The sequence below is a fragment of the Phoca vitulina genome, unplaced genomic scaffold, assembly GCF_004348235.1.
Source record: "Phoca vitulina isolate PV1807 unplaced genomic scaffold, GSC_HSeal_1.0 scaffold21, whole genome shotgun sequence".
In the NCBI taxonomy this organism is placed as follows: Eukaryota; Metazoa; Chordata; class Mammalia; order Carnivora; family Phocidae; genus Phoca; species Phoca vitulina.
Window position 1 is genome coordinate 21,216,367 of NW_022589724.1, and position 17,859 is coordinate 21,234,225.

General features: G+C 51.9%; 1 protein-coding gene across 1 annotated transcript in view; it reads left to right on the top strand.

Moving 5' to 3' along the window:
- MORN5 (MORN repeat containing 5) overlaps positions 1 to 17,859 on the top strand; it is a 28,731-nt gene that overhangs the window by 7,837 nt on the left and 3,035 nt on the right. Inside the window, exon 4 of the mRNA XM_032419081.1 lies at positions 860 to 991. Coding sequence (XP_032274972.1) covers positions 860 to 991 — 132 coding nt within the window. The remainder of the gene's footprint in view (positions 1 to 859; positions 992 to 17,859) is intronic.

Here is a 17,859-nt window from a genome sequence, read left to right on the forward strand (position 1 = left end):
TCCAGAGAACAGGGAATTACAGGAAACGCAAGTTAGAACGAACCCGAGAAGTTATTTATTCCAACCTTGTACCCATTACTCAGGCCTCAGCATTCCAAGATATACAACACACAGGGCAGTGTGACCTACAAAGTGCACCAACCCCTCTTGAGCCCCTGGTGGTTCCAATGTCAGCAGCCTAACGCACAAGTTTCGCGGCTGCGTGCCTCGCTGCTTCCTAGCTGGAGAGTCTGGGGCCAGTTACTTGACCTCTCTGAGCCTCAGTTTTCTCCTCTGTAAATGGGGCCCCAGGGTTGCTGTGAGAATTAAGTGAAGTAGTAGGAGTCAAGCATTTAATGAATTTCCAGGCACTGGATAAGCATTCACTAAATGGCAGCCATTGTGGTAATTCTGGTAAGAGTCAAGGTTGATCCCTGCCCTCCTGACCCATTTCTTCCTGCTCTTCTCCTTACACACGCCTCGCCCCACCAGGTTTCCTGGGTGAGGCCTGATGGCTCACGTCTGGGCTCTGCCCACCCCTTGCATGCCATCCGTCCTCTAGACACGCCTTTCTGTCCACACGGCCGACTGTGACGCATCCTCAGGGTCTCTTTGCCTCCAGAACCTATGCCCTCATCATGGTGTCCCCAGAAATGGAGGATGGGGTCAAGGGAACAAGTTGGGGGTCTAGTCCCCAAGCCCCTGCTCCCAGAGCCATTTTCAGGAAGCTGCTCTGGGGCACTGCTCCCATTGCTTTTGCTCCAGGCTCTGAAGAGGGAACGTTTTGTCACATGGGCAACCGGACAAACGTGGACTTGAGGGGGACTGGGTTTCCGTTTGGCCTTGGTGGCCAGTTAATTATCCATTGTACCCTTTCAAGGTATCTCTCAACTCACCAACATGGACCCACCTAGAAAAATCCCTCAGGGCTGTTATGACTGTGGAGATGGCTTCTATAACCCGGCCACGAGGATAGTCAAGGACTATAGGAACCGCTTTCTGAGAAATGCAGGTATGTCCATCCTGACACGCCGGGCCGCGCGTTTTCTCTTCTCTTGCCCACACGTAGCCGTGCGCATATGTTGGTGAGAAAGAAACTTTTGCTGACAAAAGACAAAAATTATGATCTGAACGGTTCACAGTCGGGAGTTCTCATGGCTGATGAGTCTCTACATAGTCATGGGGTGAAGCCAAGGACAGTAGTGTTTAACTGTGAGAGCACAGGAGGGTAGCACTAAAAGGATTAAACTACAGATTTCCGCATGCTTTCCTTTGACTGGTATTTAATGAACACTGACTGTATGCTAGATGCTGTGCTTGGTGTGGGCAGCAAAGCTGGGCAAAGCCAGACACAAACCCCCTGTGCTTCGACAGGTAGCAGACAGGTACCAGAAAGGGTTGATTGCGTCGTCGGAAAAGCACAACGAAAGGGGAGAACATGGCCCACGATGGGGGTGGCGGGGAGGTAATGGTGGGGAGTCCCAGGGAGGAGGGAGTGATGCTGTGGGAGCACAAAGAAGGGGTACCTCATCCAGAATTGGAAAGTCAGAGGGTTTCAAGAAGGAAATGACAGCTAAAATGAGACCCAGGGAATAATTGGGAGTTGATCACAGGGAAAAAGGTCGAGAAGGTGCGTGATAGCATGTGGTCCAAGAATGCTGGCTGGCCCCTCAGCCAGGGGGAGTACCTTGGAGGATCCAGAACTCCTGTTGGTAAGTGAATGCAAGCTGATCAGACTAAGACTCACAGTAACCAAACTCACAGGAGGCCAATGTACACATTAGAACAAGAACGTTTTCCTTTAGCATGGTGATTCCTAACCTTTCTCTTTCCTAGAATCACAGTCCCACAAGGAATAACAAGAACTATGCACCCTCTTCCTAGAAAAATGGCCACATGTGCACACACACAAACATACATGTTCACACACACGCACGCACACACATGCACATTTTGCATATAGTCTTAAGAGGGTTCTTCTAAAGACCCAGGTCAAGAAACTCTGCTCTAAAATGAGAAAGAAACTGCCAGGGAGACCAGGAGGCCTGGACCGGCTGATGAGAGCCTCCTCTCCCTACAGGGACATTTACTCGGTGAGTCAGTGGTGATCAGAAAGTTGCCTTTGTAGGGCTGGAATAAGAGCAAAGGGGATTGTCAGCTGATGTGGCTGAACGCTGGAGCTGAGAGCTCAGAGGGCCCTGAGCCACTGGTGCTCCTGGAGGAACATGGCAAATGCTCACACTCCCAGTCCCCTGGCAGTTTCTTTAACGACTTCCGGTTTTCCATTAACAGAGTAGACTGTGTGGAACACTAATTCTTCTGGGCGTTAATAGGCTCACTACGAAGTTTCTTGATCAAGGAAACTGAAGAGATGCTGAGTTAAACAATGCTAAACAGTTTCATCTATTGAAGGGCTTCCCAGGGCCATTCACATGCTAATATACTTTGTGCTTTTCCTTCCCAGCACTTATGTGAACTGTAATTAAATCCTCATTTGTGTGAGTAGTTGCTGAACATCTGTCTGTCTCTCCCCCTAGACTGTAAGATCCATGTGAGCAGGAACCCTGTCTCTGTATCAGGCAGAGTGCAGTCAGGAAAACAGAGAGAATTTAATATCAGGAGATACTGGAGAACTGAAAAAGCAAAAGGAGGGCACTGAGGAAGCAGAGAAAGTTACTGCAGGGAGCAGCGACGCCCCCCTTTTCTGGAGGGGAAAGTCTGAGACTGGGATATTAGAACCTAGAAGGTCGAGAGGGGGCCCCCAGAAGGGGCGACCCAGACCTCTGAGCAGGGCCCACTGCCCAGTGGGGCCTCTGGAGAGAGAGCCTATAAAGCTGATGCTAGGAGCTGGGGGAAAACTGGAAACTGGAAGTGAGTCGGCCTTTTGCTGACATGACACTGACAGGAGCACCAAGCCACCCAGAAGAGAACGTGTCCCCTCTGCCTCCGCGTGCATGCCTTACAGCATCTAACTAGGAGTCAGTCGGCAAAGCGGAAATGTCAGTCGTGTGGTCCCGGTCCCGACTGCAAAGTGAGAAGAAAAGGGCAGGTTTGGAGCTGAGAGTAGCCTCGTCACTGGCACGGTGCCCCCGCCCTTTGGTTGTTGGTCAGCATCCATACACACTCTTCTGTCCTACAAAGATAACGTGTGTGTGCCTTTCTGTGTAACTGGTTGCAAGTATCCTTCATACAAAGACAAAGATGCTCTCACTCCCTCCAAGGGGGGAGTTCCTGGGGGATGAAGGGCGATTGAGCAGGGGAACTCATCATCTGGCTGAGATGCAGGGTGTCAGTCAGGAAAAAGGGACCGGAAGTGACAGGTCTTAAAGAATGAGCAGGGATTTCGTTAGCAGGCATGCTGGGGAAGGGCATTCCAGGTAGAGGAACAGTACATGCAAAGACACAGAGGCATGAAAAAAAAAAGGCAAGGCGTGACTGGGGAATCAGAAATTGTGGCTCCCAGAATCCTCTGGGCAAAAGTCGTGCTTGGTTAAAAAAAAAAAAAATTGAAAATGTATGATGGGATGAACAGATAGAGCACTGGGGATTTTTAGAGCAATGAAGATACTCTGTATGATACATGGTCACCTGTTCCATGTTATTATACATTCATCCTGACCCGTCAAATGTATTACACTAGAGTGAACCCGCCTGTAAACTTTGGATGACTATGAGGTGTAGCTTCAGCAAATGTACCACTCAGGTGGAGAGGGTTGATAATGGGGAGGCCACGCAGGCATGGGGGTAGTGGGCATACCGAAAATCTCTGTACCTTCCTCTCAATTTTGTCGTGAGCCTAAAACTGCTCTAAAAAAATAGCCTTTGAAAAATGCATCATGAGAATGGAAGGCCATTCTTAGGAGGTTCGGAGAAGGACAGACACTGATGACCATTTGGTCAACAAACATTTATTGACTAGTTGCTGTGGATCTGACTTTGGGTCTGGTAGCATCACAGAGTCTTCTCTCAGGGAGCAGGAGAAACTGACAGTAGATCCGAGTTGCTACAAGGGAACATAGTAAGGATACCTAACCTGGAGGTCAGGGTCAGCGGGCCAGGGAGGTGTCCTGGAAAGAGCAAGATCTAACAGGAAGCCTAAAGAAGAGCAGACAAGTGCAGCAGGGTCAGGAAGAGTGAAAGGCAGAGGGAGCAGCATGTGCTAAGGATAAGATAGGGGAGAACACTGCACATTTATGGGGCTACAAGTAGTTTGGGAGCAGGAGACAACAATATGTCAGGGCAAGAAGAGCAAGAGAGGAAACCCAAGGGGTGGGAAGGGGGAGGGCAATAGGTTTCCACCCAAGGGCAGCGGCGGAACAAGGGAAGGTTTCAGGCAGGTAGAGTAGTAACTGAGTCATCATTTAGGGATTTCTCTGGCTGCATATAGAGAAGGGGCCAAAGGGGGCGAGACTAGATAGGAAAGATGGCGAAATGGCAGGAGAGGGCACCCGAAGGGCCTCAGGCCCCAGTGTTGTGTGCCAGAGACCCAGGTTCCGGGTCCTGGCCCAGCTCTCGGGCTGCCTGCTGGCTGACCCTGGGCCAGCGCCTTCCCTCTCTGGGCCCCTTGCTCTTCATCTGTAAAATGAAGGAGTCAGGCTGGATAATTTCTAGGGTCCTTCCAACCTTAAGAGTCTACGATGGAGGAGAAAGGTAGCCAAGGGGTATTTTGGTCCTGATATTATAGGACAGTTGGAGTTTGGAGTGTCCTGAAAACCACTAAAAGGAGTCTCTGTTTGTGGCCACCTAGTCATTACCTTTGACTCACCTCACCCTGCCAGGGACTGATTCGGACTTCTGTCCATCTCCTGTTTTCTCTGGGGCCCTTTCCCCCTGCATTCTGGTCTGCCCCCATAAACAGTGCTTCCTGTTGGCGTCCTGAAGGTGCAGGGCTGCTGCTGATGCAGGCCCATGGTGGTGTCTGAGGCCATCCCAGGATAAACAGAGTGGCCTGAGCCACTGCTATTATCAAGTACATGCCACCTGGGTGGGTCAGAGCCGGGGACACTCTTTTTATAGGAGGTCATGGGCTGGGGCACCCGCGGAAGGGTCGCCTTTGGTTCACCTTCGGGCCTCTCCGGACGGCCCCGGCTCCTCCCCCCGCCTTGCCCTGGCTTCAGTCCCCAGGCAGAGAAGCTTGCTTCAGGCCTGACTGGAAAACCTTAGCCTGCTGAATTGCCAATGGCTGAGTGCCAAGCATGCTCGACAAACCCGGGTTTGCTAGACTTGAGCTTTGACAATGCCTTTCTTACCTGGGGAGGATGGTACCTGCTTGCTGGATGGTGGTGAGAATTTAAATCCCGCCTTCCACTCATCAAAAAGCTTCTGAGTGCCAACAGTGTGCCAGGCTTTGGGGATCCGGGCCGGCAAGAATCCTCTCAGACCGTGGCTCTCAAACCTTTGGACCCTGACCTGAAGTAAGCAACCCAGCACACACACAAACACACACACATTTGTGGTACTCTTTGTACATAAGATGTACGAGGATATTCTCTATTTTTTTAAAACTTCTGGTTACTATGCACTAAGTGGATTTCACACCCCCCGTAAGGATTGGGACCCAGCATCCTACCATTGATAGATCATTGTCTTAGGCAGCCTTCCCTGACCAACCTCTTCCCAACCCCTCCCTCTCCTGCACCGTTGGTTTAGATGTCCCTCCCCTGTGCCCCCACGAGCCTCCCTAACAGCACTGAGCCCATAACTGTACAAGTACCTTTATTTGCCTTGCTCCCCCACTAGAATAGCAGCTTCTTGAGGGCAGGGACCATGGGACTATATCTGACTCATCACTGGATCCCTCGTACCCCACACAGGTCCCCAGGCATGGAGCTAATTAAATGTTTCTGGAAGAAAAGCAGGCAGGCAGAGGACCTACCTACAAGCCTCTCCTCTTCTTCAACAAATTTTATAAAATTCAGTCCCTGGCACCTAATAGACAACTTACTATTTCAAATAATAAAAACAATCCATTGTGCTTCTCCGCACCTCTAAGTTTTCAAAGCTGCGTAAGCTTTGAAAAGCTTAAAAACGTCAGCGTTAAGGGTCTCAAACCTGTGACCCTCTGGCCAAATCTGGTCTGTGTCGTTTTTGTTTGGCTGGCCCCATGCTTGAGATTGCTTGCGTGTGGTCGCCTCCGTGGGGCACGGACAGCCCAGGTCCCCACCTCTCCCTGCTGTCCGAGCCCCAGCGGTGTCAGTCATTTCTGATGCCCACCTTAACGCTTCTGCACTCATGAGCAGTGCATCCCCTGGGACATTCCCACGCACCCAGTGAGCTGGGAACGGGTGAGGCCTGAGGTCAGGGAACTAGGGCATGAGTAATGAATGACAGACTAGTGAAGGTGAGGCTGGATTCAAACCCACTACCATCTTACTGCAAGGCCCGTGGTCATTCTCCTGCAATCTGCGGCTGCCTCTGTTGGGACCATAAAAGCACCCAAGGCAGCAAGTCGATGCAGGCAATATTCCAATCAATACAGCAGACACAAAGCAAAACAGAGGCGGAGTTAGGACTTGCCTCCCATAGGAGGCTGGGAGAGGTCAGAGAGACAGCCTGGTGTGGCGGTTAAAAGCCCAGGATCTGCAATCCACACCTCTGGCTGGCCCCTGGTCCCTGGATCCACCACTGGCCCACTGTGTGACCCTGGCTAGCTAGCTTCTTGTCTCCTTTTGGAGTCTCCGTTTCCTCATTTGTAAAATGGGCATTCTGGTTAACTTAATCTGGAGGAGTTGTGGTTAGGAAAAATGAGATTAAGTATGCAGGACACCTGGCCCAAGGCCGGTCCGTGTCCAGTGATGGGCAACCGGGACTGTTAGCATGATGATTACTCACTCAGGCTGGAGGAGGTTGAAAAGAGGGAGACCCTGGGATTAGCTGAGATTTCTCTGGGTGCTCGAGCGACAAGGAGGCTCTGGGGAGAAATGAAACTGGATATGCCACGCTGTCGGCCTCCTCAGGGGTTCTGCATGGGAAATTAAATGCTACTGAAATGTTGGGCTCTGCGGGCTCTTGATGATGGTGTTTAGAGGCCCCCCGGTTCATCTACCACCCCATGTTCTGGCTCAACCAGACCAGCTGCTTCCATTAATAAACACACCTCTGTTCTCCCCTCCCATGCTTCCCCAGCCCAGGATGCCCATCCCCCTCCTTTCCACCTATCATAGTCCTCCCCACCTCTCTGTGCTGGGCCCCATAACAGGAGGCCACGGAAGAATGGCCTGGGGCATCCACGGCTCAGGGAAGGGAAGCAGGGAAAGGCATGGTCATTGTGGAGGATCCTTGCCAGGCCCTTGCTGAGCACCGTACCTGCTTATCTCCTGGGCTCTTCCCTGCCATCCCAAGTGCATCCCTCGGTTGGCGATGAGGACACCTGGTCTCAGATAGGTTAATACCTTGCCCCTGGTCACACAGCTGGTGACAGAGTCAGAGATGATCCCAACTCTTGCCCCAATTCTGTTCTTTTCAGCTTTGTGTCCTCGTTTATTCCTTACTCAGCCATTTCCCATCCTCCACAGAGCCATGCCTCATTCCTGGCTGTTCCTCCATGGAGCGCAGGTCCTACCCCCCGTGGGAGCTCAGTGATATTCCCAAATGGATGAAAAGGCCCATTTTAGAGTCTTAAGACAAAAACACCACAGTCCCCAAAATGAGATGCTACCTTATTTGATAAAGGGTCCTTTACATACTGTGGGCCAATAAGGACGCTTTCGAAGATATTAGGGATAATTACCTTTAATATGGTGGGAAATTGGGAGATTAACCCTTAGCCTCCTACCCGTCCCCCTCATTCTGCTCAGGAGGGATAAGCCAGAGCCGTGTTAGCAGTTTGTACGTGTGTCTCTTCATGTAGCCGTCGCTTGCCTCAACGTTACTGGTAGGAATCATTTGCAAAATAACTGCACCACTAATCCTTACTCCCTCCCTGCAATTAATGACACCCCATGCGAGTGTCTCAGATGAAAGGCACATTATTAATATTCAAAGGAAAAAACCCTCGTAACCATTTTAACATATACAACTAACAATGAACTAAATTTGCTTTGTGGAAGACAGAGAGTGAGCATCCCAAATTAGTTTATGTAAAAGCTGAAATTCTTCCCCGAAAGGTCTCAGTACCATCCTCAAAGAATATCCTGATCATCAGAAATGCCGTCAAGATTCCCGCCAACATTATCCCCTTTGTTGTCTGAAATGTCGAATCAAGCACATCTGGCAAATGTCCTAGAGCTCACAAATCTTTCAAACAGCGTATAATTCCCAATGGTTAAAAGAGATAACGCCACCGCTTAATCGTGCTGCTCTTCAAAATAGCACCAACTTTCCTTCAATCAGAAACAATGGCTTGGGCTTCTTAAAAATATCACATACCAGTGATTATTTGCAGAGAGGGCCCCTTTGCGTTTGAACCTGTGGGTTCCAGACAGAATTTAAAATCAAGATCACCAGCCTCATTTGAATGTATGCTCAGTGAAATGGACAACGGGGGGAAGGAATATGAGTCGGGGTCCAGAAAGAGTCCCGGCCCGTGTGATTTGGAGGCTTTGGGAGGTGATGGCTGGCTTCCCCCCTCTCACCATGGTGAGAGCTGACCTTGACTGAGCATTTCCCAGGCACCGGACACCCAACTAAGAGGGCGGGGAGTGTTCCTGTGATCCCTGGTTGACAAACGAGGAAATCGAGACTCAGAACTAAGACTAAAGAATCTCCCCCAGGAAACGGCAGGAACTGGGATTCACACTCAGGCTCATCTGCCTCCAGAGGTTTTTCCTCTTCTTTCCACTTTGCCGGGCCAGCTCCAAGGTCATTCTGTCCAAAGAGGCAGGGGCCTGGAGCTTCCAAACATCACCGATCTGCTTCCCGCCCAATTTTAGGAAAGTTGCATAGTGAACACCTAGAAATGAAAGACCACTTGGTCTGAGGTTAGGGAACTAATCTGGAAACATCCCGAAATGTCCAACAGGAGGTAACTGAGTAAATAATACAGGGTGTATTCTTACAATAAACCTGGTGCCGCCACTAAAATGGCAGTCAAGGAATGGACCGATTGCCATACAAAGGGATGCTATTTTATTTCAGAGTAAAACGCAGGATAATAAAAACAACCAGCATTTACTGAGTGCTTACTATGTTCCAGACCCTGGCCTGAGCATGTCGCATGGTTTATTTTACTTTATTTCATTTCATCTCATCCTCACGGTAACCCTGGGAAACGGCTGTCTTCATTATTCCCACTTCACAGATGATGAAACTGAGGTGAGGTGAAATGCGTTGCCCAAAGTTACACGAGTAATAAGCGGCAGACCCGGAACTTGGCCCCCGGGGTGTAGCTGACTGGAAGCTAAAGATGGCCTTTGAGCAGGTTCTGGAGTTTACTAGTGAGAGAAAGAAAGCACTGGGGGACCCTCCTTGTAAGATTGCAGTGGTGGTTCTCTTTCTCTAGATGGTTCTCTGCCCACATTTTTGCTCCAAAACTGGCCAAAGAACAAGACTTGCAATGCCACCGACAAACCAAGACTCCCCGAATTCTGAGGCCTTCACCCGACAGGCGAGCAGCCTGAGGCCCGCGAGCGGTGGCGTCGGGCGGGACCGGCTCCCACCGCCAGCCAGGCCTCCTTCCCCAGCAAACCTGGGGCTGCCTCCCCACAATGCTTCCCTCGTGGTTTTGGCAAAAACGGCCAGGCGAGTCTCCCGCACAGGCCCTCCCACCGTCATCTTTTTGTGACACAAAAGGCAATTTGCCCAAATGTGATAATCACCTGGAGGCTAGCATGCAGGGCCATCCCTGCCTTATCTGTGGTATTGTTTGCAGCGCCGTAATGAAGGCTCTGTGGAGGGATAATATCACACTTGTAACTGCCAAAGAAAATGCCTGCACAGATCACAGCAGACTTGGGCATCTGCTTCAAGCAGAAAGGGTAGCAAGGGAAATGAGCCTAGAAAGCTTCTGCTGTGCCAGGGACTCCCCACCTCTGCTTGGCCGCTGGGGAAACAGGCTCACTGACGGGTGCAGCTAGGAAAGGGAGGAATCGGGTTTCGAACCCAGGCCTCTCTGACACCAGAGGCCATGCTCGGAACCGAGGTAGGCTGCGGCCTTTTCTGAGTCCTGAACCTCTCTGAGAACCTGGGCAAAGCTGTAGACCTTCTCCCCAGAGGAGGACATTTGAACCTGCCAACAGGATTTTGCCCACAGAGGGCGGAATCAGTCCCGGGTCAAGGTCTTGTAGGAAAACCAGCCTGCCGGGCTTACTTACTGCCTCTCCCTGACCTGCCAGAATTGCCCATTGCTCCCTCTGCCCTCACCCCAATTCCAAGAACCCTGGAAATTCCCCTTGCAGCGATGTGCCATCAGATTCTGGTAACAATAAGTCCTCACCCCCCACGGCAGCCTCCTGGAGGCATCCAAAGGACACAGCTTCCCGTTCCGGGGCTGCAGTCAACCCCAGGCTGGCCAGCCTCAGGGTTTGTTTGTTTTGTCTCCTTGAATAGAAGTGACTGCAAGGCCAGAGCCCAGGGGGGCAGGAGCTTCATGTCCCTTCCTCAGCCCAAACTCTGGAACTCACGGCCGTAGGCTCCCCGTCGTGCTCGACCTCCTGGAGAAAGAGAGGCAGGTCTCCTGGCAGGGCTTTGGAGCCGGACCCACCAGCCCCCAGCTCTGCCAGTTGCCGTCTGTGTGATCTAGAGCTAGTCTCTCAACTTCTCGGGACGTCAGTTTCCTCCCCCTGAGAAGTCGGGGCGGGGGCGGGGCGCGGGGGGAGAATAGGACCTTCCTTACGGGGCTGTGGTGAGAGGTACTGAGATGACCAGGGGATACAGCAAAAGCAGGGCCTGGCCCACGAGGAGCTTCAAGTACCGCAGGGATCACAGTTGTGATTATTTACATGCTGGGGGAATCTTTGAAGGGGGGGGTCCTTAACTCCATGCCCCAAAGGGAGGAGCTGGTGTCAAACTGTCCTCAGGCATCCTACCACCTGCTTCTGATGAGGATTCCAAGACTGGGCCAGGGGCCTGCAGGTCCCCCATCTCTCTATCCAGCCCTTGGCCTTGTTCCTCATCTTCACCTAGAGCCCAGCCCCCCTAAGCCTCCCCCCAGACACAGGTCTTCACCAGGGTCTTCCTGGGGGGCCAGACTCTGCATCTGCCCCTCCGAACCAGTGTGGGGGCCAGGGGAAGCAGACGCATACACAGTCACAGGATCTGGAATGGGTGCTCTCTGGACAGAAGCGTGGGGCATATAGGGAGTCGAAATGTACAAGAGACTAGCGCACCTCCTACCCCACAAAATATAGGTCCGAAATGAACATCAACCCAAAAAATAAGTATATGGAAAGAAGTCCAGCATAATTCTCTACTCCTATGATGTTTATGTTAATGTTTGACTTGAAATACCACATATGAGATTCTTGCCCCAAAACACCGGGAGTGCCCCTGCTTTGCTGACATCAGGAGCCGGAAGCACAGTGTGCTAGGGGGACGGAGAGAAGAGCCTGAGTGTGGCCCAAGTGCGATTGAGATGCCATCCTGGAAAAGGTACTGTTTGGCTAGGCCTTAAAGGATGAGAGGTGGAGGGCGCCTGGGTGGCTCAGTTGGTTAAGCAACTGCCTTCGGCTCAGGTCATGATCCTGGAGTCCCAGGATCGAGTCCCGCATCGGGCTCCTTGCTCTGCGAGGAGTCTGCTTCTCCCTCTGACCCTCCCCACCTCATGCTCTCTCTCTCTCTCAAATAAATAAATAAAATCTTTAAAAAAAAAAAAAAGGATGAGAGGTGGATTTTGCTAATGTAAGGAAAGGAACAAAGCACAGAGAGATGCAGGGACAAAGGGTCCCCAAGAGGGAGCACCTGAGACGGGGTCTTGTGTTGGGGGTGGAGGAAGAGTCAAGGGGGGGGTCTCCCTCCAGCAGGGATGGACAGACTGGGCTTTGACAATTATGTAGGAGTATATCTTGGCTGGGCATTCAAGGCACAGGGACCCAATGCGGGGCGGAGAGAGCCTTGAATGCCATCCTTCAGACAGTGAGGACTAGAGGCATGGCGGTGACAGAGAGGTTTTTAATGGAAGCATGTAGTGGCTGAGGGCTGCAGGTCTGGAGATGGACTTGGGTCTGCCCCTGTGCCCACTCACCGGCTGGGTGAGCTTGGGCAGACGACGTCACCTTTCTGAGCCTCAAGACCCTCATCTGTGAAATAGGGATGCTGACAGTAACTTTGCAAGATTCCTGGGAGGACTAAGTTCTAGTCTGCTAGTGCATTCTGCAGATTCTTAACATCCCAACACCCCTCCTGGCTGACCCCACTGCCAAAGCCTTAATTCAGCCCTCAGCATCTGCCGTCTGGAGGACAGAGGTCCCAACTGCCAGGACTGTCCCCTTCAGCCCATTGTCCACACACAGCTAGAGAGCAGGGGCGGAAGGGAGCAGTGGTCAGAGCAAAGGCTATGGGGCCCAGGCCAACTGAGTGACCTTGGCCTTGGCATATTGCTTCCCTGAGCTGCCTGTATGCGGTGGCTAGGCGTCATGAACATGTGTAGTGAACACAAATTCAACTGTGGGTGCTTGAAAAACAGAAGTGGGGAAGCAAGAAGAATAGGAGTACCAGCTGCATTGGTGGTTTGGCACCTTCCGTCCACTCGCTCATGGTGGGGTGTGGGGAGACGTGAATCCATAGGTCTCCGGCCCTGTGTGCCTCCTGTTGGATGAGCACCTTGCCACACACAGGATGATTCTAGTATTTCGGGATATGTCTTTTTTAACAAGCCGGCTATGCATTTGGACTTGGACAGCAGAAATGACTCTCTCTTCCAACAGTGTCAGAATACCAACTGCTTAGCACTTACTGGGATGTCCTTACCCAGCACGGGGCCTACCTAAGAGATTCCCAAGGGGCGTCATGACTCAGGGCACTTTTCCCTTCACCGACTGACCAGAGCACCCAAAACTCCTACCTGAGACAACCAGCTGTGCATACGATAAATGTTGATGAGGACTGCGTGACATCAGGCGTGCGAGGTGCAGGACTCGGCGCCTGGCACGTGCAAGTCCTCCCTAACACCAGGTGGCCCTGCTCCCACTCAGATTCACCCCTTCCAGGCACAGCCCGAATCCAAGCCTAAGTCTGACTCTGGAGGCCTTGCCCCAGTCGTTTCAATATATTAGAACAAAATACATCCGCACTCCCACATTAAATATATATTTTTTGCTGTTAAAACTTTGAAGGATTTTTAACATTTTGCTTGGTAAATTGTTGGACTACCCGTCGGACTGTGATTTCTAGAGAGCCATGGGCATACCAGAGAATTCTTGCAAAATGAGGAAAGCAAGCCTACAAACTGATTTCAAGTGTAATAACATTGTTTTGATTTCTAAATTTAATAATTAAGTCTGAATGCATTAATTATAACATTTGTTAATTTCAGGTTTTTGCAGTTTCCCTTTCTGTATTTTAGAAATATCGAAGATTGGTTTGGTGTCCCCACACCTCTCACACTTGAACAGGCTTTGAAAAGCTGTGGGTGCTGAGCCCTGCACCTCAGGTTCCCAATGGGTGAAGCGGCCTGGCTTAGTCCACCTCCCCCACCCCCCACCCCCGCCCCTGAGCCCTCCACCCACCCAGCCCAGAAAATGCTCTTTTACAGAGAAAATCACGAGCAGCCCCAAGGCTTCCCCTCCTGCCCCGAGGCGGACTCTGCCTGGGCAACAATCCCTTAGTCAATATTGGCCATGCCGTGGCCTTGGCCTCTGGCCACCTCACTGCCTGCAAAGTTCAAAGCCTCTTGCTTGTCAGGAGTTGTGATGAGGAGCCCCGGACTCACACAGCCCTGCATTTGCACAGAGGGTGGGGCCGGGCTTTGAGGGTGGCACCGCCCACGGGCTGGGGCGCCAGCTTTACCCGGTACCTCCCATCCCTGCCTGGAACCGCAGGTCACACGGGAGCCGTGTGAGAGTCGGTCTTGACCCCAGGAAAAGAGGGCAGCCCTCATGACAGAGCCTGGCCCGGCCTGGCCTTGTGGGTGAGCGCTAGGCTCTCACTGAGGGGTGGGTGGGCCTCCTCCCTCGGCACCTGCTCAAGCACACACACTCGGACTTCAGGTACTCATACACTGTCACCCACTGAGTGCCACACACACGCTGAGCACTCGCACACTGAACCCATTCACGCTCACGCACACACCCACACTCACACTCAGGGAGGTTCTCATGCACATTCACCCAACTGGATGGAAACACGGCCGTCTGTGGCTGTGCACACACAGCGTGAGTGTGGCTTCTGCACCAGCACTAGGAGCCCATCCCCTCTGCCCTGGCAGATGAAGTGGGCCAAGTTGTTTCCCCCTTCAAGCCTCAGTTTCTTGTCTTAAATGGGGATGACCCGTGTCACTGCGGAGAGGACAGACATGACCTTTCCACAGAACCAGGCACCTCCCAGGTGCTCTGCCACTGGGAGTCTCTTCCCCTCTCCTGAGGCTAAGATGCCTGGCTTCATCTTGGTCCCCTCCCTGTCCCAGCGGGAGGGAGCTGCATAGCAGTGGTGACCGCAGGTGTGCTCGGCTCAAAGGCGCGCCAAGAGGTGGCAGAATCCGGCTTGTGGGTGCCTGATAACCCGAATCCGCCCATTTGCCCTCTATGGGCTCGCGTGCCCAAGCCTGCCCACCTCGCTTTGAACAAAAATCATTAGCTGAGCTGTGGTCCTTGATCCTCATGATGCTGATCCTTGTGCAAAGACCTCCTCCTCCCCTGGCCCTCCCTCCTCCCCCCCAGGAACGGAGAAGTCCCAGGGTGCTCTGAGAGAGTCCCTTAAGAACACTCTCTTGAAGGTATCCAGTTAGGGAACGAAAGACCCATCAAAGTGGTGATCATAGCTCCTACTTCCTGGGTGCCAACCTGATGCTGCTCCTCCCGGCTCTGCGGGGGGTCTGGTGAAACCCCCTGTGCAGACGAGGAGCCCAGCTCAGAGAGGGAGAGTGGCTCGTTCAAGATCCCCCAGCAAGTTGGCGCCAGGGCTCAGCACTGGACCCAGAACTCCTTCCAGTCTATGCTGTGCTGTCATGCACACCCTGGAGTCTCACCGTGCCAAGACAACCTTGGGCTTTCTTTTGGTTTTTGGCATTTCCTGTGTACCAGGCACTGTGCTAAGCACTTTTCCGGAATGACCTCACTCGATCCAGTGGGCACTTCGTAGATGAGAGAATGAGACCCACCTGCCCGAGGTCTCTGAGTTGGTGGCAGCCAAAGTCCAGGGCCCGTGCTCTTGGCCGCCTTTCCTCTGCCTCCCTGCCAGCCACCTGGGAGCTTGGATTGCCCTCCATCTGCTGGGAAATTTTCAGGATCTCTTCTTCCCCCCGCACTGCGCCGACCCAGGGATTGCACTAGTGACACCATCAGTGACCCTGCTGGTGGCCTGTGCAGGCCTGCCCTTCCCCACGCACCCCCCCCCCCCAGCTGAGGCAGGCCCCAGGCCAGCCGGGGCTTTGAGCATCCTGAGTGTGCTTGATGCCCCGGAATGAGCCCAAACCACCCATCCCTTCTGTGCGGTGGAGCTGCTCAGTCTGTGGTCTCAACAAACAAAAAAGGAAACAACAGTCTTGGCCCTGCACTTGGCATATCTGCTCTGCCCCCCTCAGGAGCTCCATTAGCTGAGGGCGGGGAAGAAATTCTTCCCTCTTTGTCCAAATCCCACAGGGTAAGCCTATTGCTGTTATGTCCCCAACTTTACATCGTTTTATTCATTCATTCACCAGACATTCTTTAAAGACTTTTTAAGTGCCAGATCTGCCCCAGGCTCTGAGGACCGGGAGTGCATTGGGCCCAACTGCCCCGGGCTGGTGGGGGCGACGGTGACCTCAGCGTGAGTCTGGGAAGATGCCATCCAAGCAGGGCCCATGGGGGTGGAGGACGGCCAGGAGGGCCCTGGGCCTAGTCGCCCACGTTCACTAGCAGCCTCAAGTTTGGAGGGTGACAGCTGTGACAGTTGTTCACCAGACGACTCCAACCTCACAGCCCCTTCCTGAGCCCACGGCCTTTAGTGCGCCGTGTGCTTTAATACCGCCTTCAAAGAAATCCTGGAATGACCCATTTATGTTGCCTTTGGGTGTTTGTGTTAAAAGCGTTTGTTAATGATACATGTTTAAACGACACTGCAATTGGTATACTCTCGTCTAGGCCTTTCTTCACTTTTATATACACTAAGGCCCCGAAGTGGCCCCGCCCCCCAGCCCCGAAACAGTATGTGTGACAGGCACAGAGGCCCTGGTGTGCATGCGCACAGGGGTGACTGCCCTACAGCAGGGTGGCTGCATTTTACAGGGTGAGGCCAGGTAGGGAGGCAGTCTGGAGAGCAGGAAGACCTGGATGGAGGGCCTTGAAGTCCAGGTGAAGGAGTGGGGAGCCTCTCCAGGCAAGGTTTCTCAGCAGGGATGTCCAAGGTCAGATTTGGGGTCTCTCTCACCGAAAGTTCCTTTTCTTCTCTATAAGAAGCCCAGTTTTCCTAGTGACATGGGTGACATGGGGGGAGGGAGTGCACGAGGCAGTGAGGTCACTTCTAAAGCTTCAGACCAGAATAAAGAAATCTTTCTGCCCCAAAGGCAGACAGACCCGAACCTGAAGGGTGTCTGAGTCAAGCCTTTGGACAACACCCCCTGCTGGGTCTCAGTCCCCTCTGTCCCCCCACCCCCACCCCCAGCACTGGGCACGGGGTTTGTCCATTCATTCCTTCATTCACTGAACAGATACGGACTAAGCACCTTGTCTCAGCACGCACGATACCATTGAACAAGCAGATGGGGCTCCTGGGCTCACCGGAGCTTGCAGTTCGGATGCGGGAGACCGACAGCATACAAATAAACAAGACAATTACAGAGAGAAGCCTGTGCTATGAAGAGAAAGTGAAGGGTGGTCACAGGCAGACTGGGGTCGCTGAGGAAGTGATATTTGAGCTGTGACCTGGACACCAAGAAATAGGTGCTCAGGGATAGTTTGCTGATGGTGATCAAGGCAAGCCAAAGCTACTCTTTGTTGGTTGTTGTTTTTTGCTCCTTTCCTATACTGTCCTGGTGGGGAGGAAGTCACTCTGCAGCCCACACCTAAGGAGTGGGGAATTAAGCCCCACCTCCTTGAGGGCAGTGGTCACCGAAATTATTTGTAATTCTTCCGCTCAGGAAATTTGTCTATTCTCCCATTTTTACCAAAAACTTTAACGCTGACTCTTTTACTTTGTAGAAATTCAAGAACCCCCATTGGTGTTTCTAGGAACCTAGAAATATTTTTTTCAACTACCAAAATGCATGAAATTAGCAAGGCATTAATTTGGAGGGTAGGAAAAAAAGACAATCCTTTCTTATTTTTTCGACTGTCAATACACATTAAGAAGATTTGGGAAATACCCAAAACAGAAGAACCTCTCACGTCCCACTGTTCAGAGATGCCTATTATTCACATTCAATGTGTTATTTTTAATTTTTCTCCTGTGCACGGTTTTTGCCGATTATACCGTCAATGTTAATTTTCTCGCCTCTTGCCACCTTTTTATCATATCAAAAACATCTCTGTGTTGCTATACTGACTTCATAACCCGACTTTTTCAAGAGCTGCTAAATCACAGTGCCCCCCCCAACCCTGCCGCCAAACTTAGCACAATACCTGGCCCACAGTCCCCGTTTACAAATTGGTTGTTAAATGAACACACAACAAAGTAATCATTCTCTTGTTAGAAACGTAGATTATTTCAGTTTCCTTGATTCTCAATAATACTGAGACAAATAGATTATTCCCTTAGGATAGCGTCCCAGAGGGGAATTATGGGTCAATAAGGCCAAAACTTTTCAAGATAAATGCACCAAACCAGAAATCTCCCTCCCCTTCCCCTCGGAAGCCCCCCCCCCCCCCCCCCCCC